The 24,100-nt window shown below is 40.5% G+C and overlaps 1 protein-coding gene across 1 annotated transcript in view; it reads right to left on the bottom strand.

Annotated features, from left to right (window-relative positions):
• CCDC141 (coiled-coil domain containing 141) overlaps positions 1-24,100 on the bottom strand; it is a 237,817-nt gene that overhangs the window by 151,931 nt on the left and 61,786 nt on the right. Inside the window, exon 7 of the mRNA XM_030210847.1 lies at positions 16,090-16,206. Within this exon, the coding sequence (XP_030066707.1) occupies positions 16,090-16,206 (117 nt within the window). The remainder of the gene's footprint in view (positions 1-16,089; positions 16,207-24,100) is intronic.

The following is a 24,100-nucleotide window of genomic DNA, read 5'->3' as shown; positions in this document are numbered from 1 at the left end:
CGTTTACATTTCCTTCCTGTTTTTGTGGCTTCTGAGGCCCACTTAGGTCCGAGCACTGGTCAGGAACTTTTCTACTTTTGTGAGATTTTTTTTCATCTCTCACAATTTAGCTGTTTGATTTTGCATCAGCTATTTTCCTTTGATGTCTCAGAAAAATCCCAGTAGTTTCAAGCGGTACTCTAGGTGCAACAGAATCACCTTTGGGACCGATCCCCATAGTTGGTGTCTATTGTGCGTAGACCCTGACCATAAGGCCTCTAATTGTGTTCTCTGTTTAAAAATGCAGAAAAGAACTCAAAAGAGCAGAAAGGCCCGACATGAGAAACTTTTTGGCGCTTCTAAGACAAATCCATCAACATTGGCATCGCAAGCATTGGTTCCCATGGTTGGAGGAGACACATCGGACACTCGGGTGCACTAGCATCAAGGAGGTCTCCACCTGCCTCAATAATGGGCACTGGTAGCGTCCCATGGGACCAGTCAGCATCAGATCTGTTACTGAGGACGTGCCTGGATTCAACATTGTTCGCATTGGTACCTAAGTATCCCAACGCCATGCGTCAAAGTTGAAGAAGCATCGATATTGGTCCTCTTTGAGACATGGTTCCAGGAGCCCCCAGGTCACTAGCACTTCTGATACCTGAGAAGCATCAGTGTCATGTGGGCCACTCTCCCTCTGTAGAGTCAAGACTGATGCACCAGTCTGACTGCCAAGACCAGCCTTCCGATATGGCACCGGCATCTTCATAGCTTGTCACCGAACTGACACCAGCCCTGCCTTTATCAATGCCTTCCTCAGAGGAATGGTTCTGGGCTATACTCCATCATCGCCCCATTTCTTTGTATGCAATTATCACTCTCAATCATGTAGACCAAATCTCGCTACTCCCTCACATTCTGTGTTTAATATGACCACAGTTTTTCTCCTATTATTGAGCTACATGATGATACCACATATTTTTAAACAAGGCTGGATGACATATTGGACATAGCATATGTCCCAAGGTGTGCTTGTGATGCAGCAACTATATGGCATCAGCATATTCATACTTAGGTCCATTCAATAGCCTCTCTGTATTTTCTATAATTTAGTAACTCATATATTCTTATGTCCAATTGGACAACCATTTTTTGCCAAATATTATCTCAACAAGCAGGGAGTACCACAACCTTTGAACTGTCACAGCATCTTACTTCCTGGATGTTCAACTCTCTAGTGGATTCTTTGAGCGCAAAATTGTAATAGCATGAATGGTTATTCAGAACCACAATCCTACTTTCTTAATATAAAGTTACATTCACTCATTCGTTCATTTCAGTATTTATATGCTGCTTAACCTTAAGCAGTGTATAATTTCATTTTATATAGATTATCAAATCAGAGTGGACTACAGTCAGATACATTTCTATTATCCTTGGATCAGGAACTTCTGTACCTCTTCTCTCCTGTTCCCCTCATAGCAAGCATATTTCATAATGCAACTCGAAACATAGCAAATATACTTGTTATTACTTTGCTTCGGGCTCTGAATGTGTGGTTCCCAGTGGTAGTTCTTATTCACAGCTTTGTATCAGCCGTTTTTTCTTCCCTGAACTAATGGCTCTCATTCCATAACCCCAAGACACTATTCTCCATTTGAGTCTTTTCTATTTCATTATATCTATTTGGCACGTCAATTATATGACTTACTCCTGACTTATCTCCAGCGGTATCTCATTTTCTTTCGACTGCACGTAATACTTCGAGGTTGTTGTCTAATTTTGAATACCACTGATTCTCCTTCTAGTGTGTGTGTGTGGCATTACTTGTTTTCTAGTTTCTGAAGGCATTTGCTCACATTCCTATAGTCGTCAATTTGTTTCAATCTGCTTTATACAAAAGCTCTCGCCTTTCTCACCCCAGCTGACCTCCAGACATGTCTTGGGAACTCAATTTAGAGTTGCCTGCTTTTATGGATGCTCCTTTGCACTCAAATGAACGTCCCTATGCTGCCGTTGATCTCCAGCTGTAATTGGCGTGAGCCTAGGATACTCATGCTTGTTGGGGAATATCATTTCTCTTTATTTCATATATAAATGTTCCACTGTGTATAATGCCTGTTGAGATAATTTTAAAAAATCATTTTTGGAGGGTGCTCAGAAAGTCTGAAATTCCTACTATTCAGTCTTTCCATCTGGAACCTTCAATAGTAACTGTAAATAGAAAGTATCTGAACATTGTTGTATGTGTGCATGCTCTTATGGGACAAAAGAAGCAGTAATAGCAATGAAATTCTACTAAGATACAACCGAGTATTGGAGGTGTACAATCGCTAGTATACATGAAATGTGGAGAAAAAAAGACTTCAGAAACCCTGGAGAATACTCCTTGTGTAAGAATCACCTTTCAATTTTCGAGTACTCCTGTTCTTCAATCATTAGTCTTCACAAAAAAAACTCCACTCTTCTTATTCATGAAATACATGCACATACACCTTCCACAATACTCAATGGTAAAGGCTTATACCAATTACACACATTCGGTGAATCAAATGTTACTTAGCTTGAATGTTCATAAAGCTGTCAATCCAAACTGTCTTCAACAGCATACAGCGTTCATAAAGCCCTTAGGCTGTTTCAAGGGCCAGAACTTTAGTCCAGACAGCTATCTTCCATGTTCCTTACTTCACCGCATCAAACTGCCTCTCGTCAGCGTCCTCAACGCGAACCCCGCTTCCTTCCTATATATACGTCATATCCTTCATCCCAGACGCGATACGTCCCCAGCAACAACTTTATTGACAAGTGCACAACTCACAAAAAAGCTTTCCACTCAATTGATATGTTCAATCCCTTAGGGATTACGGTCTGCAGCATGTATATCCATCTCTGTTCTCTCTGTCTTAACTTCTTCCTTATATCTCCTCTGCATTCTGAAACATGAATTTGCTCCAGAACTACACATTGCAAATCACAAAAATCATGATGTTTCAAAAGGCAATGAGAAACCAAAGGTTCATATGTCTTCTTAGCTTGTATACAGTGTCTATGTTCAATTAACCTCGTCTGTAACTCCTAGAAGTTTGTCCCACATAATATAGATTGCAAGTACATTTCAATAAATAGATCACATTCTTTGATTGACAATCCGTCAAGGTTTTTAAATGATAAGACTTGCCCGTGTGTGCATCCGTGAACTTATCAACTTCCAGCATGTTATGACACACCGAACACTGCCCACATGCTTTATGCTGTCCTATCCTGGCAGCCCTGTTATGCTCACGATTCCATGTATCAGCAGCACATAACAAATCATTCAAATTGCTCTGTCTTTGGTAAGCAAACAAAATCCTTAAATCACGGAAACAAGGATAAATATGCAACATTGCCATGTGTTTTTTAATGATCCTCACCATTCTATTAGTATGTGTATTATATTTTGTTACAAAAGTCACCACCTCTTGTTGCTCCGCTGCATTTATGTCAGGATTGAGCAGCCATTCTCTGTGGTTAAAAAAAGCACGTTTCCTTGCTCGAGATACTAAGGACTTAGGATAACCTCTATCTTCTAATTTTCGTTGTAAATGAGAAGTCTGTTGAAAATATCCTTCAGTAGTTGAACAGATTTTACGATATCGCAAAAATTGTGCAAAAGGAATATTCGTTTTGCAATGGCTAGGGTGCATACTTTGAAAATGTAATGTGGTGTTCCTATCAGTAGGTTTAATGAACACAGACGTTTCCAATTTGTTCTGAACTATGTTAACCTGTACATCCAAGAAGGAAATGGAAACATCACTATGGGCATATTCAAATTTGATAGTCTCATGGCACCCATTTAAGTATGTCACAAATTCATGTAGTTCAGTAGAAGTACCATTCCATAGGACAAAAACGTCGTCTATGTACCTCCACCAACATTTCAAAAAATGAGTCCATCGTGATTTGTACACCCATAGACGTTCAAAATGTTCCATAAATAAATTCGCGATGGTGGGCGAACAGGCTGCTCCCATAGATATTCCCGTTTTTTGTATGTAATATTTTTTATTACAAGTGAAATAGTTCTCAGATAATGTAATCCTAATCAAATTCAATACAAATTCTGTGGGAACCAAATGAGGCCGCTCTCTTCTGTCCAATGTATATTCCAAAATCCCAATCGCTTCATTTTGAGGGATCGAGGTATAAAGCAAGCAGACATCTAACGTCACCAACAACGTGGTGCCAAGCATTTCAGCTCTCTTCGTTTCCAAAAGTCATAAAAAATGAGAACTATCCTTCACATAAGAGTCAATCTCAGACAAAAAAGGTTGCAAAATCTTGTCTATATATTGTGCTGGACGTTCTAATAAAGACCTCCTAGCTGCCACTATAGGGCGCCCAGGTGGTTTGAATAGGCTTTTATGAATCTTAGGTAAGGTATAAAAAATGGGAATTTTAAAGCCACGAAAATCTAAAAAAGCAAATTCTTTCTTAGTAAGAAATCCTAAGCTTCTACCCTCAATCAACAAATCTTGAAGAAGAGCTTGTATCCGAATCGAGGGGTCATCAACCACTTCTTCATACGTGGTCGTGTCAGATAATTGTCGATACAATTCTGCCATATAATCAGCTGTATCTTGAACCACGACTGCCCCACCTTTGTCAGCCTTACGAATGACAATGGCGATATCATTTCTCAAATCTCTCAAAGCAGTCCGTTCTTTGACATTTAAATTTAAACCCCTCTTCGGTAAAACAGCCTCCTCTCTCTCTAAATCATAAAGAATGCATTTTTTGAACGTAGCTAACCCCGCATCCAGAACACCCGAAGGGGTCCATTTTGAAGGTTCACTTACGATAGACCTACATAATGTCTGTTCTTGACAGCTTTATGAACATTCAAGCTAAGTAACATTTGATTCACCGAATGTGTATAATTGGTATAAGCCTTTACCATTGAGTATTGTGGAAGGTGTATGTGCATGTATTTCATGAATAAGAAGAGTGGAGTTTTTTTTGTGAAGACTAATGATTGAAGAACAGGAGTACTCGAAAATTGAAAGGTGATTCTTACACAAGGAGTATTCTCCAGGGTTTCTGAAGTCTTTTTTTCTCCACATTTCATGTATACTAGCGATTGTACACCTCCAATACTCGGTTGTATCTTAGTAGAATTTCATTGCTATTACTGTTGATTATATTCTACTATCCCTTTGGGGACAATCAGTGTAACAAAAGAAGCAGTCCCAGAGTTTTGGCATGTTAGCCAGGCAGTAGCACAGTTCTCTCTCATGTAGCTTTTAAGATTTCATTTCTAACTCATTAAAGGGATTTTTTTCTAAGATGCGCTAGCGTTTTTAACTCATGCTAAAAATGCAAACGCACCTTAGTAAAAGACCCCTTAAGAGAGAAGTACCTTAGCACTGAGGAGATGGGAGAGAGTATATTCTGAGAGCAGGGACCTAGGGGTCAATTCTATAACCTAGAAATTCAGCACATAAAAGTGGAAAATTATTCAAAATTATGCACACTTTATTAGTAATTTTCTTGTGCAAAATCTCCCCGTTATAATGGTAGTCATCTTTCCTCTGGCATGAAATACCCCCTTCCTACCACTACCACATCAGTTTCCCTCCTCAGGTACCACCTTCTCCATTTTTCTCTTAACTTGTATCCTTTTCACTGTTAAGTTCAGTCCCCGGCTTCCTCTACTCCTTCAGGGTGAATACTTCCAATTTTTCCCCCTCCTCCACCCCTTTCTGTTCACCTGTTCTATACCGTCACTCTGCCTTCTTTCACCTCATCCCTCAGCCTTTACTTCCCTCCCTTTGCTCACTGTAACTCCCAGCAAGACCCCTGTTCTGTCCACCCCTAAAGTATCTTTCCCTTCTCCCAGACAAACCCCTACCTTACTTTTCTCTGCCCTAATCTCCATGGCACACATAATCCATCCACTTTTTGCCAGCCCTCCCCCTCCCATGATGCACATATCTCCCATCCATCTTTTTCTAGCCCTCCACTCATTAAAACACATGCATATTATCGGCCTTTCTCCAGCTTCCATGAGACACACACACACTATATCTGCCTTTCTCCAACCCCCATGACACACACACTATCTGCCTATTTCCAGTCCCCTCCCTTCACTCATGACCCACAAACACCCCATCCACAGCCCCCCTCCTTGGCATACACCACCTCATCCACCTTACTCCAGCCTTCCCCCTCCCATGGCACATACCATCCTATCCACATTCCTGCAGCCTTTTACCCCTTTTCCATGGCAAGTGCATACACACACACACTTCATCCATCTTTTTATCATCCCCCCTATACATCCACTTTTTTCCAGCCTACCCTCCCCTCACAGACACACACGGCATCCACCTATTTTCCAGACATCTCTCTCTCTCTCTGTTTCCCTGCTTGCACACGCACACACACACACACACACACACACACACACACACACATCGCTACTGCATGACAAGAGAGAGGAGCTTTACAGCTGAACATCGGGCTGCTTCCTCCTCCTCTACTGTCCTGGGTCCGAGTGTTCCTTTGAGCCACATGTACCTCCATACAGCTTCGTAGCTTACAAGAACTGCTGGGGACCAAGGCAGCAGAGAAGGCGGCACTGATGCTCCCACAGCAGACTGCACAGAATTCTGCATAGTCAGTGCAAATTGTGCAGTAGTGCAGAATTCCCTCAGGAATAAAAAAAAGGCAGATGTAGAGGCAGGGCTTCCACTTATGTGCATAATTTACAGACAGCTGTAAGTTTCACGAGTAACCTGCTGTGCTGAGGTGCTCTATTGGTTGTATAAGTGCTCAGACCAAAATATTAGCTCTGTTAATATCTGGTTATGCTAGTTTTTTTTTAGAAAAGAAAGTAAGCATCTATGCTCCTTTATAGAATAAGCTCATACTGCACACCCTTTGGATGCCTAATCCTATATACCTTGTTATATAGAATTGCCTCCATACTGTTGGGATGATTATAAGGGGGCCCCCAGTATAAGCACATTTTCAGGTGCCTATTTTAATTAAATTTTATACTGACAAGTAGACTCCTACTTGTTTTTTTAAATTGCAGAAATCATGTTCATATGTGGCTCCATAGATGTGAAAATAACGTTTATAAAGTTACGCCTAAAACCTGTCCGTCTTTCTCCAAGCCCTAGAGCAGTTTGAGGTCTCTGTTGTTTTCTGTCTTGTAAAAGAATTTCCCTAGAGTTTTGTTTTGCTGTGTGAAGCCTGATTTTTTTTTGGGAAGGCAAAGGGTTTTTTCCCCCCATACCCCTCTGGTATTTCCAAGAAACAGAAATGAGCTGTGGGGTTTGGGAAATGCTGGTTTAGTACAAGAGCAGAAGAGTGAAGAGAGGGTTCCAATATGGAATCTGATCAGGAGGATTGATAGAGTGATTTGCATTTGTCTTCACTAATGAGACAAGTTGGTAAAGAGATTGAGAAATTAAAAGTGAAGAGCTGTATGCAGAGGAGCATCTCAAACTAGCATGGGGACTCCCCTGTAAGAGTCAGTTTGGATATCCAGTTATAGGAACTAAGTTTGCCCAGCAGTCAGGAAATGCTAAAATCTTGGGAACTGGATGGGAAAAATAATCACAGATGAAGACATGGATTTATGGAGTTTTGTAATTAGAAGAGTTGGAGTGACTAGAAGGGCATGTACAACCAAGAAGAAAATCTCTCTCATGTAAATGGAATATAAATGCTGATGCAGTATATCCCAAGGACTTGTGTAGTTTATTTATGAGTCTGGAAGACATGCCAGCATTAACACAGGCCTTCAGTTCCTTTGGGAAGTTCTTAACAGCCTTGTCAATCGGTCCCTGTGGCAGGATGTCCCAGATTATCTGCAGCACTTCCTTGAGTTTGGTAATTGTGTGTAGCTTTGGCTGGAGCTTGTGATAGACCTGCAACATTGCTCCCCAGACAAAAGTCTACATCACTGTGATGTCATTAACAGTAAGCTGGTACCCTTTTTTTTTTTTTGTAATAATGGTAGTTTTAAAGTGTAAACATTTTTGAATGTGTGAAAATCACTATGTTTAAAGGTAATCTCATTCGACTCAGCACATAAATGTAGAGAGTAATAACAAATAAAGCTGTAAAATTTCACATTGAAATTCTAAGCAGTTGCTGAGAAAACAGCAAAAAAACTCTAGGGAGTTAATTTTTTTTTTTTTTTTTTGCCTCACCTTGTAGAGCAGGATTCCTGACATGACAGCTGGTTTGGTCAGACAATTCTGCATTATTTTATTTGGAGTCTTCTGTTCCAGGCTGCATCACCCCCCACACACAAAAAAAAATGCTGTTGCAGGCCTTATTCAAGTTCCCCTTTCTGTTTCAGTCAGCCTGCTGGCTAGGTATTTCTATAAGCGTGCTTCTTGTGGCCTGCTTGTCCTCTGAGACCTGGATTGGAAACAGGATACTGGGCTAGATGGACCATTGATCTGACCCAGTATGGCTATTAGGTTCTTATGAAAGCAAAATTACTCACCTATGGCCGGTGTTCTCTGAGGACAGCAGGACACGTACACAAATACCCTCTCCTAGGAGTTGCAGTTTATAAGCTTTTGTATTAGACTGCCTTGGTCCTGCTTGATGTTCATAGGGGGGAAAGTGTGTTCATGCATGGTAGCTGCTCCCAAAAGCTTCTCGCAAGGGAATGCACTGTGTCCATGGAATGACATCACCCTTATGTGTTCTGCTGACCTTGGAACACCTGCTACAGTTTAAAATTTAAAAATGCTTGATATACCGCTGTACGTCTCATTTGTATTTTTCTCATATGTCTGAATTTAGCTTAGAAAACTACTTTCTAGTAAACTTTTTTCCACTAAACCAATTTTTTCTTGAAAAAGATATATTTCTATTTCATTTTAAGTCCAACTAGGACTGATGCTGGGATTTACAAAAGACCTGTGCGTTTTCAGTGCTTTTGGTGTTTTGTCCATCAGGTGGAGCTAGTGTTCAGCAGTTGGTGAAATGTGGCCTAATGAATGAGAATTGCACTCTTCAACATGTAGAAGAGAGTTTTTGAGAAAAAAAAAAGCCTCTCCCTTTCCTTATCCATTTTGATGGATTCAGGCTACTTAGAACTTTTCTGAAGATGAAAAATGTTGTAATATATATTGTTCTTGTATTTCCTGAATAATAAATGTTATGTATTTATTTATTAGGATTTATTTTCTGCCTTTTTGAAGGAATTCACTCAAGGTGGTGTACAGTAAGAATAGAACAAACATTAGCAATAGGCAATTACAGCAGTAAAAATATTCAAATAACAATACAAATTATGGCATGGTATACTACTTACAAATGTCAACACTATGTAATAGAACATTTTAATTACTAGTGAAGGGTCAATCAAAGATGTAACATATAGATAGGTAAGAGAGTAAGAAGAATTAGAAAGAAAGGTGACTGATTTAAAGAAAGTTGCACACGAGGTCAGAGGAGATGGTTAAATATTATCTCAGCTAGGGTAGGAGTGGATAAACATGTCCTGCTGCAGTATGTGCAGCCCAAGTCACTCCTTATGTGTGTGAGTGAGACTAACAAGTTAGTTACTTCTTCCATTAAAGGCCTGGTTGAAGAGCCAGATAGTGGCGTAACGAGGGCGGGGCGGTAGGGGCGGACCGCCCTGGGTACAAATCAATGGGAGGTGATCTACTCTGTCCGTCGGTTCACCTCCCTGCCCTTAATTTGTTCCATGGCGCTGGAGCATGCCTTACATCTCTGTTGTGCCGCTCACTCTGTCTCCTCCCAGCGGCTGCGGCTCCTCTCTCTCTCCCCACCGTCACCGCCTTCTTCCTTCAGCGCCTGCGGTGCCTGTTTGCCCTTCCTCTGTGATGGCTCCTCCTTTCTCTGTCCCGCCTGCCGGCTTCAGTGCAGCCGCCCACAACACAAGCCTGCTGCGCCTTCCGCTTGTGGCTTTGGCACCTCCTGCACTGCACTTCAACTCCACCCCCGCCGGGCCACTGTGACTGGTAGCGTCGGCAGAAGAATCTGAGGATGGATCACGCAGGTTTTCGAGGTCACTTCCCGTTCCAGGACTGGAGCAGAGCAGATGCTGGATGGAAAGGGGCAGAGAGAGGAAGCAGAAGCTGGATGGAAAGGAGTAGGAGAGGGCAGATGCTGGATGGAAAGGGGCAAGAGTGAGGGGGCATATGCTGGATGGAAGGCAGGGAGAGAAAGGGTAGCACTGCAGACACACGTGTGGCTGGATGGAAAGGGGCAGAATCTAGATGGAATGGGGCAGACCAGATGCTGGATGAAAAGGGACAGGGGCAGACACACTGGATGGAAAGGGGCAGAGAGAGGGAGCATACGCTGGATGGAAAGGGGCAGACGCTGGATAAAAAGGGACAGGGGCAGAGAGAGGGGACAGACTCTAGATGGAAAGGGGCAGAGAGAGGATGCAGACGCTGGATGAAAAGGGAAAAGGAGCAGAGAGAGAGAGGGGGGGCATACACTGGATGGAAGGGAGAGAAAGGGCAGACGCACATGTGCAGCTGGATGGAAAGGGGCAGAGAAAGGGGACAGAGCAGATAAGAAAAGTAGAAACCTGAGACAAGAAAGGTAGATAAAAATTTATTTTCATTTTTTTAACTTTATGATAAAGTAGTATTATAGTTGTGTTAATAAACATTTATAAATAGAAAATGGAAATAAAGTAATTTTTTATTGGACTAATTTTAATACATTATGACTAAGGTTTGGAGACCAAACCCCCTGATGACATTTAATGTGAGCAAGTGCAAAGTGATGCATGTGGGAAAGAGGAACCCGAATTATAGCTACGTCATGCAAGGTTCCATGTTAAGAGTCACGGACCAAGAAAGGGATCTAGTTGTTGTCGTCGTTGATGATACGTTGAAACCTTCTGCTCAGTATGCTGCTGCGGCGGCTAAGAAAGCAAATAGAATGTTAGGTATTATTAGGAAAGGAATGGAAAACAAAAATGAGGATGTTATAATGCCTTTTTATCGCTCCATGGTGCAACCGCACCTCGAATATTTTGTTCAATTCTGGTCTCCGTATCTCAAAAAAAGATATAGTGGAATTAGAAAAGGTGCAGAGAAGGGCGACGAAAATGATAGCAGGGATGGGACGACTTCCCTATGAGGAAAGGCTAAAGCGGCTAGGGCTCTTCAGCTTGGAGAAAAGGCGGCTGAGGGGAGATATGATAGGGGTCTATAAAATAATGAGTGGAGTTGAACGGGTAGATGTGAAGCATCTGTGCACGCTTTCCAAAAATACTAGGACTAGGGGGCATGCGATGAAGCTACAATGTAGTAAATTTAAAATGAATTGGAGAAAAGATTTCTTCACTCAACGTGTAATTAAACTCTGGAATTCGTTGTAGAGAATGTGGTAAAGACGGTTAGCTTAGCAGAGTTTAAAAAAGGTTTGGACGGCTTCCTAAAGGAAAAGTCCATAGACCGTTATTAAATGGACTTGGGGAAATTCCACTATTTCTGGGATAAGCAGTATAAAATGTTTTGTACTTTTTTGGGATCTGGCCAGGTATTTGTGATCTGGATTGGCCACTGTTGGAAACAGGATGCTGGGCTCAATGGACCTTTGGTCTTTCCCAGTATGGCAATACCTATGTACTTATATGTACTTAGGTAGTGTCGCACGCTGCCTGGTTACCACCAGGTTAGCACAGGAGCCCTTACTTCAATGGGTGGTGGTAAGGGCTCCCTCCTCCGAAATGGCCGAGTGGCAATTGCTTTACTTTGCGCATGGCCATTTCCTGCAGAAAAGAAAGACCTACCGTTTACCCAGCTGCGGTAAAAGGGGGCCTTGGCAAGTGTCAAAAACTTTGCCACAGCTTAGTAAAAGGGGCCCTCAGTGCAGTGTCTCCTTTAATAACTGTTTTTGCCAATTTCCATTCTGGACTTGTGCAGCCCATCAGCACTCAGCTTAAATTCAGCTCTCAACATTATCACATTCCACCACACTAATTACTATTAAAATTAATATTTCTGAACTTTGATTTTGGTTCTCATGTAAAGAATTTAAATGTACTAGCATTTTTATCTAAATGTTTCCAAACTTTGAACTTAATTTACTTTTATTTTTGACTCTGACCAGTTCCTGCAATGCTTATGCAAAGCTGCAACCACATAGCACATCTCAAGAGACTCCCAAGCATCTTTACTTGCCACCTGAAATATTTTAAGATTTCAAAAATAGTGTTTTTATATTTTGAACAAGGAACTGGTCTCTGTGCCAGTCTCCACTGAATTTACTGAGCGTGAATCTATGGGCCAAAAATATTGATTCTGGGCATTTTTCTGACCCCTCCCCCCCCCCCCCATGAGCACCTGTCTTACAAAAACGTGTATTTTATGCATATACAAATTTGCGATTGCGCAATTCATGACACCACCGTTGCCACCCTTTCCTGGACCCCCCCCCTCCCTGGGTGCCTTTAATAATTAAATATTTGTGCCCTGAATCCAAAAACCTTTTTTTTTAATGCCTCCCCGGCTCCAGGCCGAACTTCCAGTGCTTCCACGCATGCACAGCCTGTGATGTTGCACCACACATATGATGATATCATGTGCATGTGTGTACAACCACCAAAGTTGGCCCTAAGGCTCCAGCAAAACTGGGCCTTTTCTACTGCTCCTTCCTGGCTAGAATTGAGCCTCCAGAGGCCCATAGCAGGCTGTATTTCCATGCAGTGCCCACATTCACGTTAGGAGCGTGTTCCCTGCAGTTGGAGCTCTCCCCCAGGAGTAAAAATTAAATTTCTTAACCTTTGGTTATACAAAACAAGGCTTTAGAAAATTTCCATTGTAAGTGTTATCTGTAAGACCTATACTGCTTTCAGCTCTTAGGATGTACAGTCTTCAGAATACAGTTTTCTTATGGATTACCTGGAGGAATTTTGTTCTTGCTTCCTAGTTTTCAAGATCTTTCTGAGGTCAATCTGCGATTCCAAAGCCTTTTGAAAGTATGGGGACTGCAGGCTGATTGATAGCTTGTATCGTACTTTGTGCGGTTAAAAGTGCTTTTCAATATCAGTTTCAGTCTCCTATAGTATTCTTTACTGATCTGTTCTTTTAGTAATTTATGCTGGATTGCTGCACCTTCTACTGTTCCTACTCAAGGTATAATATTATGATCTGCAGTCAGATGTTTTCCATTAAAAAAAAGGTTGCTTTAGCACATGTGTCCAAGACTAAAGTCATTTCAGTGTCATCTGAGAAACTTCACTATTCAGAGCTGTTTCACTAAGGGGCCCTTTTGCAGAGCAGTGTTAAGCCTAACGCAGGCTTACCACATGCTCTTCCTGGACTATCGCCGGCCCAATGTGGCCGCCAGTGATAGTCATGCCCCGAGCACACGCCATTTTGTGGGAAAAGACCCCCCCCCCCCAGAAATGGCTTGCATGGCGTTAATTGGGCATTGTCTTTCGCTGCCTGGTTACTGCTGGGTTAGCGCGGGAGCCCTTATCGCCACCTCAGTGGGTGGTGGTAAGGGCTTTCCACCGCATGGCCAGAGTTCTCTTACCATATAGCCATGTGTGTCTTGGGGCTTTATACATGCTGTGGTAAAAAAGGCCCTGGCGTGCGGGAAATACAGCCCCCGCCACTAGTGGTCCTTTTTCCTGCAGTTTGGTAAAAGGATCCCTAAAAGATGATCACAAGAGCTGTAAAACTTCAAATAATCTACAAACAATAGATGTACTGTTAAGTGGGGACTATTGTCTCTAAGATTAAGGCAAATCCATACTCCAATGAGTTAATAAAAGTACCCACTGAATTTAGTGCCAGGCTAAACAAGAGTGGGGACAAGAATTCTTCATGAAATATGTCTCACTGGAGCTTCTTGTTAAGAATGAGAAATTGTCCACATTCTTAATTCAGACACGTTTGCATAGTAAATTTCATGACCTCAGTCAATCCAAGGGTGACTGTACAATTCAAGTCAATTTATTGTCTAAGAGTGTAAAATGCTATCAAATGTTTTCTTCTAATTGGTACATGCCATGCTGTTTTTTCTGTTTCTTACAGCTGATCATGATGGTTTTATTCAGCAACAATTGATCTTTGGTTCCATAAATTCCTCCTTTGTGTCCTTCTATTGCCATGATTTTATAATCTGTGTGATCATATATTCTACCTGTTGCATTGATGGCTTATACATTTTAGGTAATTTGTCGGTAGGTTTTGTGGGTGTTTAGGTCTTCTTTTGAAAAGAGAGGTGTTCTTGTGATTTACCATTATAGTGGTAATATGATGGTTGTCTGAATAATTTATTTTTACATTTTGCCCAACCTTGATGAAGAAATGCTAAATGTTAGAGCCAAAAGTTGGGCATTCCATCAGGGCCAGGCATCTTTCAGTTTGAGGATCATCTCAACGTATTGCTATCACATGAATGTGAACAAAAGCAAGGAGTATTCTAGTGGCTAAAACAGTGAATTGAGCACCCAGGAAGCCAGAGTTCAAATTGTACTTCTCCCACTGATGATCCTTATGGCCTTGGGCAACTCACTTCACACCCACCCCTCTATTGTATCAGGTAAAACTTTGTTTCAATATATTTTATTCAAGAAATATACAGGTTACGTTCAGATGAGTAAAACAGAGTTCAAACAATGCATCTTAACCAAGAATCGTAAACAGGTCAACATTTTAAGAATTATGTGTTACCATTCCCTCCATCCCTTACACCTCCTCCTATTGTCTCCCACCTCCCCCTTCCCAGACTAACATACTGTAAATTATCAGGAGGTTTTGTTCTTATACCTCCCAATAATAAGTTTCCCAATTCCAATTGATGTAAAGAGTTCAAAACAAACTCTGTGGTGTAGGGGCTAAAGATTGTATATAGTTATCCCAGATAGACAGAAACAACTTTCTCCATTTTAAGGCATGATTGGATCCTCTCAATTTCAGCAACATTAAATTATGAAGTTGAATTTTCCACTGCCAAAAAGGTGGGGGTGTAGTCGCAACCCAATGTTGTAGAACACATTTTTCCCAACAATACATTCTTTCCCTTTAAATAAGTGTAAACCCATACCCTTAAGGATAAACAATTCAATCATATCAGGAACCACTCCAAAGGCAAGTAGGGTATGCGTTGACCAACAATTTTTACCAAATAGCTAAGAATTTGTTTCCAAACAATATATATATATAGAGGGACAACTCCAATCAGGTAACATTTTAGATTGTAAGCCCTTTTGGGCTGGGAAATATTTGTAAATTACTTTAAGCGTGGATTTGGGAAAGAGAGTAATTAAATCCAAATCCATACAAGTAATATGATTTAACATTAACCAAATAGCTTTAACACACACACACTCTCTGATATGATTAATGCTCAAGTTACAAAGCAGCAAATATTAAATTTCTGTCCTTTTGCACATAATGTATTGGGGAGCTAGGTTCAAATGATCTAATAAACATCTATCTCCAGCTGGTGTACCATTTTACATCAGCAGTATATTATTTATTGGTAGGCAAAGACATCTGTAGTGCAGAATTCTATTAGCCATAATAGCTCTGGAAAAATCTGAATTCATTGCTAGGAAGAAATACTCATGTAAAACACATCAACTTTGCAGGACCTCATTTCCATGCATTGAAGTGAACCCCTACTGCTAAGGATCTATAAATGTAAATCACTGGTCCTGTAATAACAAAAAACTTTTATATTTGTTGTGCTTCAAAATGATCACATAACCAACTAATTTATAAGGAGTAATTTCAAATGAAATACTTGTACAGTGCATTATACATCCCAGAACCAATATAATAATTTTTCAAAAATTGCTTCACAGGGGACATTGGATCTCAAAGAATTAATGGTTGTATATCCACAAAAAGTATTCATGCTTCATAGTAACATAGTGGATGATGGCAGGTAAACAGCAATAAGGTCCGCCCAGACTGCCTAGGAGAGTGCCAGAGCAGTACCTCCCATGCAGTGCAGGTTACGTTGCCCAGGGTTTCTTAGGAGAAGTGCCATTTCACAGCTATTTTGAGATGAAGTGCTTCAAACAATTTCTCTATGAGAAGCCACTATTCCTCTTTGCAAGGATTTCAAATCCATTAACACGTGCCTTACCTTTGCTTTTAGTATAAATTGTTTGTGCTCATCAAGTAATTCCTCATTTTTTGATAAGGAGGAACCCAGTGGGCCTTTTTGCAAATCTTCAATATGTTTCTTAAACCAATTGGTTGCCTACAGGAAAATGAAAGAGAACCAATTGCATGTTAACTCTGGGGGGATCAGAAAAGTTTCAGGCTCATTTTTGAAAGAGAAGGACGCCCATCTTTCGACACAAATCAGAAGATGGGCATCCTTCTCACAGGGTCGCCCAAATCGGCATAATCGAAAGCCGATTTTGGGCGTCCCCAACTGCTTTCCGTCGCGGGGATGACCAAAGTTCACGGGGAGTGTCGGAGGCGTAGCGAAGGCAGGACTTGGGCATGCCTAACAATTGGACGTCCTCGACCCATAATGGAAAAAAAGGGCATCCCTGACGAGCACTTTGGATGACTTTACCTGGTCCTGTTTTTCTTATGATCAAGCCACAAAAAGGTGCCTGAACTGACCAGATGACCACTGGAGAGAATCAGTGATGATCTCCCCTTACTCCCCTACTGGTCACTAACCCCCTCCCACCCTCAAAAAAACTCTTTAAAAATATTTTGTGCCAGCCTCAAATGTCATACTCAGGTCCATCACAGCAGTATGCAGGTCCCTGGAGCAGTTTTAGTGGGTACTGCAGTGTACTTCAGGCAGGTGGACCCAGGCCCATCCCCCCCTACCTGTTACACTTGTGGTGGTAAATGTGAGCCCTCCAAAACCCACCACAAACCCACTGTACCCACATCTAGATGCCCCCTTCACCTGTAAGGGCTATGGTAGTGGTGTACAGTTGTGGGTAGTGGGTTTTGGAGGGGGGGGGGCTCAGCACACAAGGTAAGGGAGCTATGTACATGGGAGCTTTTTCTGAAGTCCACTGCAGTGCCCCTAGGGTGCCCGGTTGGTGTCCTGACATGTCAGGGGAACCAGTGCACTATGAATGCTGGCTCCTCCCATGACCAAAGGGCTTGCATTTGGTCGTTTATGAGATGGGCGTCTTTGGTTTCCATTATCGCCGAAAATCATAAATGACCAAGTCTAGGGATGACCATCTCTAAGGACGACCTAAATGTCAAGGTTTGGGCATCCTCAACCGTACTATCGAAACGAAAGATGGACGTCCATCTTCTTTCGATAATACGGGTTTCCCCGCCCCCCCCCCCCCCCACGGGACGTTTTGCGAGGACGTCCTCAGCAAAATTTGGGCGTCCCTTTCGATTATGCCCTTCCATGTGATCTAAATATTTTAGTTAAACTACTAAATTTGATAATAATGTATTTACACTAGCTGAAGCTTGCAAAATATTTCCAGTCAAATTAATCTCTTTATTGCAACAATACTTCCGTGTATACAGGAGGACAAACATTCATTGAGGCTAAGGCTCTCATTTTAGAATGGTCATATGGCATCTACACATGTTGTTAATGGTATTTATATAAATACATGGCATTCACATGTAAATGCCATGTTTACAAATACCACTATTTACATGTGTAGATGCTGTGGAATGCATCTAAGGGGATTTGTTAAGGGTGTGATACAGGTAGTCCAAACAATACATATGTATTCCAATTTTGCACAGTACATATATATTTTAAAACATTTCTTCAATGGATTTTTTACATCCTCCATGACACGTATAAAAGTGTTAGCGAACTGTTTGCTTTGGCTGTGAATTTGGAAGAGTGAGGGAGCAATTTGTTACGTCCTTCACCTGTTCGACGCTCCTCCCGGCTAAGTCATTCCTCAGCTCCATCCAAAAGGGACAAGGCTCAGTCTTAGGAGGGTCTGTTTCAGTTTCCTAAGTCTGGCAGCCATCATCCGGCTTAGAGCAAGGGCAGCAGCCATCTTGGCTAGCTCAGGAGGGGGCAGCCATCTTGTATAAACGAGAACAGGAAGGAACTCCATATTTGGGCTTGGGAGGATCTCCTATGGGGGCAGCCATGTTGGATTCACCTGAGTTTGGTTTGCTCAGATTGCTTCACTATTTAAAGCACTGCCTCCAGGCCTTCATTGCTTTGGCCTCAATTGTTCTGAGGAGTTGCTGTGGGAGTGCTGTTCTGACTATTTTTCTGTTCCTGTTTTCCTGTGTACCGGACTTTGGCTAGTTTTCTCGGATTACGCTTGTTTGCTGCCTGCCTTGACCCTGGACTGATTTTGACTATTCTTTGCCTGTCGGAGTACTGGTTCTGGACTGTGTCTGTTTCCTGCCATCCTGGTCAGCGGCTGTGCAGCCCCGCCAGTTCCAGAAGTCCTGGTGGCCACGTGCAGCTGGGAGCTCATCTCTTGGTGAACGGTGGTCGCTTCCCAGGTGAAGCTAGGGGTTGTCTGGCTGCCTGACTGAGTGCGGCGTCACTCCATCTCTGCCGTGCTCAGTTGGGGCACAGGGGCTCATTACTACCGGGTCATAACACAATTACACCTTTAGGAGCCTGGCTCCCTTAATTGGCTGCTCTTATACATGGAATTTTGTAGGATATGGCACTTATAAATCTTGGCATTTATGCTTGCAGATAGTGAAAAATTACCATCTATTCGTTTCCCCTCCCACCCTTTTTCCCCTCCTACCCTTTTTCCCCTCCTCAGTATAAAAGGATTGGGAACATGAATAATTAAAAGCTCTGTGGTACTGTTCATGTAGATTTTCATTTGCAATTGGCTTTAATGTTTTTGATAGCGGAAAGTATTTTATATACTTATAAAGAAAAGAGACCACAGAGCTGGGATTGTTAGAGTGTGGAATATTAATTTATCATATGCTTCATGACCCCTTCCCTGGGGGAGATTCAAGATGGCATCCTGAAGGAAGCACATCGAAGCAGCTCCTGAATTTAAACAGATTTTTCTACTTAAATAACTTTTACATTAAAAATGCCCAAGCAGAGAGGCAAACAAAGGCCAGGCCCTGCAGCACCTGCCTCGCATGCAATAGGGACGATGGACCGCTTCGTGATATCAGGAGCACAGGGAAGTTGTGAGTCTTCACTGTCTGTGGAAGCAGAGAAAGGTGAAACGCCTCCACAACTAGACGCTAACATCTCGTTCAGCCCTGAATTGAGGTATCCGCCGCCTATGCCAGCCGCCGATCAGGAGGTTTTTGCACGGGGTTTTACACCCTCCAAAGTGGGGGCAGCAATCCCTGCAGCAGGGCCAGACCCCTGCAATTGACTGCAGAACGCCCCGATGGAGAAGGGTGATAACCAGCATGGCGATGGCGTTTCTGAACGGACATCTGTTGAAAAGGAGAAGAATGCTTCCGAAGATTCTGAGAACATTTCCCTATCACTAAATAAGTCCTCCTTTCTTCCTAAACCTTCAACCATTACCTTTGAGACAATATGGGACGCCCTTTTGACTTTGGAATCATCTTTTTCCCAAAAACTGGAGTTATTGACTCAGAAAGTACAAACCCCTAAGGAAAGTATTTCAAAATTGGAAAAACAAAATCTAGTGTAGAAAAATATGAGGAAAATGTTAAGGATATCAAATTATCCCAAGAGGTTCAAGCAAATATCATAAAAAAGAACACATTGTTACAAAGTAAAGCTGAAAATTTAGAAAATCAACAGAGATCGAAGACTCTACGTGTAATAAATTTTTCTAAACAAGAAATGGTTGCACCTTTATTAAAATTTAAGAAATATATGTTTGATATTTTAAAGATACCTGAACAAGCTTGCCCACCAATCTCAAATATTTACTATCTACAACCATATAAAAAATCAAGCCTAGATGGACAACTTGATTCAGAAGAGACTGAACAGATTTTTGAGACTTTGAATCTCTCACAAATAATAGAAGGAGATAATGTGGGTTTGGAAGCAGCAACTCTTATTGTAACATTTGTGTTACCGCCAGATAGGGATTGGATATTGAAACAATTTTTCAGACAAAGAAAAGAAACTTTCCTTAATTTTAAAGTAAGAATATATCCAGATGTATGCAAAGTAACACAAAAGCGGCGCCAAAGTTTTCTTAAATTATGCCCTATTGTGCTTCAATTAGGAGGATTATTTTGGTTGAATTTCCCATGTAAGTGTGTTGTGAAACTGAATTCAGTGAAATATATTTTCTTTGATCCATTACATTTAAATTCTTTCTTAGATTCTAAGAAAGTAATCACTCCACTTCAAACTCAGAAATAGTTTTGACAACTACTCCTTAATTGTAATTATATAATCCTGTGAACCTCCCTTCTAGGTCTCTGAATGTAAATTTAAATGTTGATTTTGCCTTATATTGTGTCTTGTCTCTCTCCCCCAATATTGTGGACTAATACAAGATGATTATAACCTATTATTATTATAACCTATTATTAAAAATGGACCTGCATGCGTCTAATATATGCATCTACACCAGCACAGGCCACTTTTCGGTGTACCTTAGTAAAAGGACCCCTAAGTGTATTCTGTAATGTGGTACGCCTAAATTGTAAGTCACAAAGTTGAAAAGTGGACATGGTTATGGGAGTGGAATGGGCGGGTCATCAGACTCTCTTTAAAATCTCACCAGGGCACAATCCTCTGGCCAAAAATACTGAATACTGTTAAGAAAAATCCCATACATTTCTCAAGAGTCATTGTTTAAGAGCACAGAAACAGAAACGAATCGTATAAGAACTTACAATGTTTATTCTACAACATTCTAAAAGTCAATCAAAATGCAAATCAATGAGCAAGAAATTTCCTATATGTGCTCTAAAAATCATGATATTTACTTAAAAATGGGATTGTCAAAAAAACACAGTCAAAATTGCCAGTTTTAAAAACAAAGCAAGTCTTTATTTAAAACAGCATAATACCTTTCTTTTTGAAAGCACAAGTGGGCACCTGGATTTCTAAAACATACCAAATCGCTGTTTAAAAAAAAAAAAATTCTAAGAAGGTTAAGGTACCAGCACGAAGGGTGACAGCATGTTTAAGAACAGCAGAATTACAAAAAACTAGTTTCAAACATACACTATCAGTACTGTGTATGAAGTAACATATGAGCAGAGATGAAAACAAAACTTCACCCATTTAAAAATGAGAGTAAGCGCTCCTCTTACCACAACCAAACACTATTTCTAAGACTGGGTCCAATCACTCAGTACAGCTTGAAGCAAAAGTTCTTTTGTTATACCACCACCATATTTAAAGGGGCAGTTCCTGCTTCTCTCACCGACATTGATAAAAAAATAAAGAAGTCAAAACAATGTAAACATCATCCATACTTAAAAACATATGAAATAAAGTCCCAAAAATCAAAGCCAAAAACAAAACTTAAAAAATAAATTCTAAAAATTGTTGCTGTAAAAATTTAGGAAAAAAAATTAAAAGTTCTTTTATTCAAAAATTACAATGTCATAGCTTTCATTATATGAAGCATATGATATTATTAATTCTTTATTTATATTTCTTTTAACAATTCCAAGAACATATGTTGTACAGAAATAAGAGGATTATATTCACTATATTTGCTCTTTCCTGTTAATGATGGATTTCTTCTCTTGCTGGTTTTATATTGTTTTAATTATGCACACTGCTTAACATGTTCTATGACACAAGCAGTATATCAAATATTGATTTAATTTGGAATATACATATAGTTGAAAAACACCTAGAAATGGAGAATTCTTTAACATTTCCTGAATCTATTGAATACTAAATTTTAAAGGCTCATTTTAGACAGGTTGTGGAGTTGGGAATGAATATGTCAAAGTTAGGATGTGTACATTTCTCCCTATATTTTACAGATCTGGATGGAGTGGAGTGGGGTTTTGATGACAGCTATAGTAGTTGGGGAATAAGGCCAGTGCCAGGCAGACTTTTACAATCTGTGCCTTGAAAATGGCAAGAACAAACAATGATCAAATATTCATATGTAGTATCACATCATACCTTATGCTATAAGTTTATCTTGAGAAACAAAGAGAAAACAGTGAGGTAAACCAAGGAGGATAACAAAAAATCCTTTATTGAAGATGCTAAAAACCGGTTTTTAGCATCTTCAATGAAGGAAGTTTTGTCATCCTCTTTGGTTTACCTCACTGTTTTCTCTTTGTTTCTCTCGGCTTCATGAGGTTTGTTCCTCTTCCTTAGTGGGTGAAGTTTTGTTTTCATCTCTGGTCATATGTTACTTCATACACAGTACTGATGGTGTATGTTTGAAACTAGTTTTTTTGGAATTCTGCTGTTCTTACACATGCTGTCACCCTTTGTGCTTCTTAGAAAATTTATTTTAAACAACGATTTGGTATGTTTTAGAAATCCAGGTGCCCACTTGTGCTTTCAAAAAGAAGGGTATTATGCTGTTTTTAATAAAGACTTGCTTTGTTTTTAAAACTGGCAATTTTGACTTTTTTTATAATCCCATTTTTAAGTAAATATCATGATTTTTAGAGCACATATAAGAAATTTCTTGCTCATTGATTTGCATTTTGATTGAGTTTTAGAATGTTGTACATTTCTCAAGAGTCATTGTTTAAGAGCACAGGAACAGAAAACAGAAACAAACCATATAAAAATTGTAAATTCTTATATGGTTTGTTTCTGTTTTCTGTTCCTGTGCTCTTAAACAATGACCCTTGAGAAATGTATGGAATTTTTCTCAACAGTATTCAGTATTTTTGGCCAGAGGATTGTGCCCTGCTGAGATTTTGCACAAGTTTACCTTGGGCAGACTGGATGGACTGTACAATCTTTATCTGCAATCATTTACAATGTTACTATGTTACAAAGGCTCTTCTAACTGCGATATTTGCTAGCACGTTCAGAAGAAGCAGCAATTTTTAAGAGCAGCACTTGGGGAAAAAAAGTCCTGCTGTCTCCAAACATGGATGGTAGTAGCCTTTTAAAAACACTGTTCCTGACACTCAAGACTCTCATTTTCCTCCCAGTCCTACTCACAGCATCTACTACTACTACTTATCATTTCTATAGCGCTACTAGATGTACGCAGTGCTGTAGCATCTACCAGGGGCTTTTCTTGGTGCTCTAGTGGGAGCAGGAGCAATTCCCAGTTACTTCTGCTACATTCTATGCCTGGATTCAAAATGGTATCCCTGGACCGTAGCAGTAGTCTCATTTTCCTGATGGGGGTTTGTGGGGTCTTTACCCTTTGGTCAGAGAGTTCAATGGAGTAGTTACTTTCTTCATGGAAAGGTGGAGGTAGGGGGCACTGTGCTTCTTTTCATCTTTTCTTTCAAGCATGATTTGTGCACACATTTGGACAGCTGTAAAACCTCATGATGAAAATTTTTAGCCAACATGTAAAATGTTGTAAAATGGGCAATACATGTCTATTTATTTGGATCACCCTATCTACACCTACTTGAAATCTCTGCATGGTGTGGATCTCTGTGGGTAAATAGTGGATTTCTAAGATCCCTATTTGCATGTTCTATTCTTATATTGCTTCTAAAATAACCAGCACACTGTATCTTATAAGGAAAATGAATGCTTCCTGTGTGATATGAAGTTGGTAAAGGTTGCATAACTTCAATGGCCTGTAATATTTGCTAATTAAGGGTCTACTTTTACTCATGCTGCTCTAGTATGGCTCTCTAATATCTTGCCTTATACAGTATGATAAAAAATATATATAATAAATATTAAGCTAGACTGTCTTTCCAAATAAAGTTGGCCACCTACAAATAATATCATAGAATGTAAATCAAGCTATTTTAAATGGGCTTTTATGGTTTTTCCTAGAGGTACAAAGGGCCAGATTCTATATATGGCATCTGAAAAATCCACATGGATAGAATTTCTGCCTAAGTGTATTCCATTTAGGTGCAGTATATAGAATATACTTAGTTGATATTCCAGTGCCTAAAACTACACACCTCCATTTACATCAAAGAAAATGTGGCATAAATCCCGGCGTGTAGATTTAGGCGCAGAGGGCCATATTCTATAACAACGCATGTAAATTTCAGAATGCCCACGAAACTTCTATTTCTCCGCCCATAACCATGCCCCTTTTTGCCTGTGCACATTAGAAGTT

This window comes from Microcaecilia unicolor, chromosome 7 (genome assembly GCF_901765095.1).
Source record: "Microcaecilia unicolor chromosome 7, aMicUni1.1, whole genome shotgun sequence".
NCBI classification, from domain to species: domain Eukaryota; kingdom Metazoa; phylum Chordata; class Amphibia; order Gymnophiona; family Siphonopidae; genus Microcaecilia; species Microcaecilia unicolor.
The sequence above is the reverse complement of the archived record's forward strand: the minus strand, read 5'-3'. Positions and strand labels throughout refer to the sequence as shown.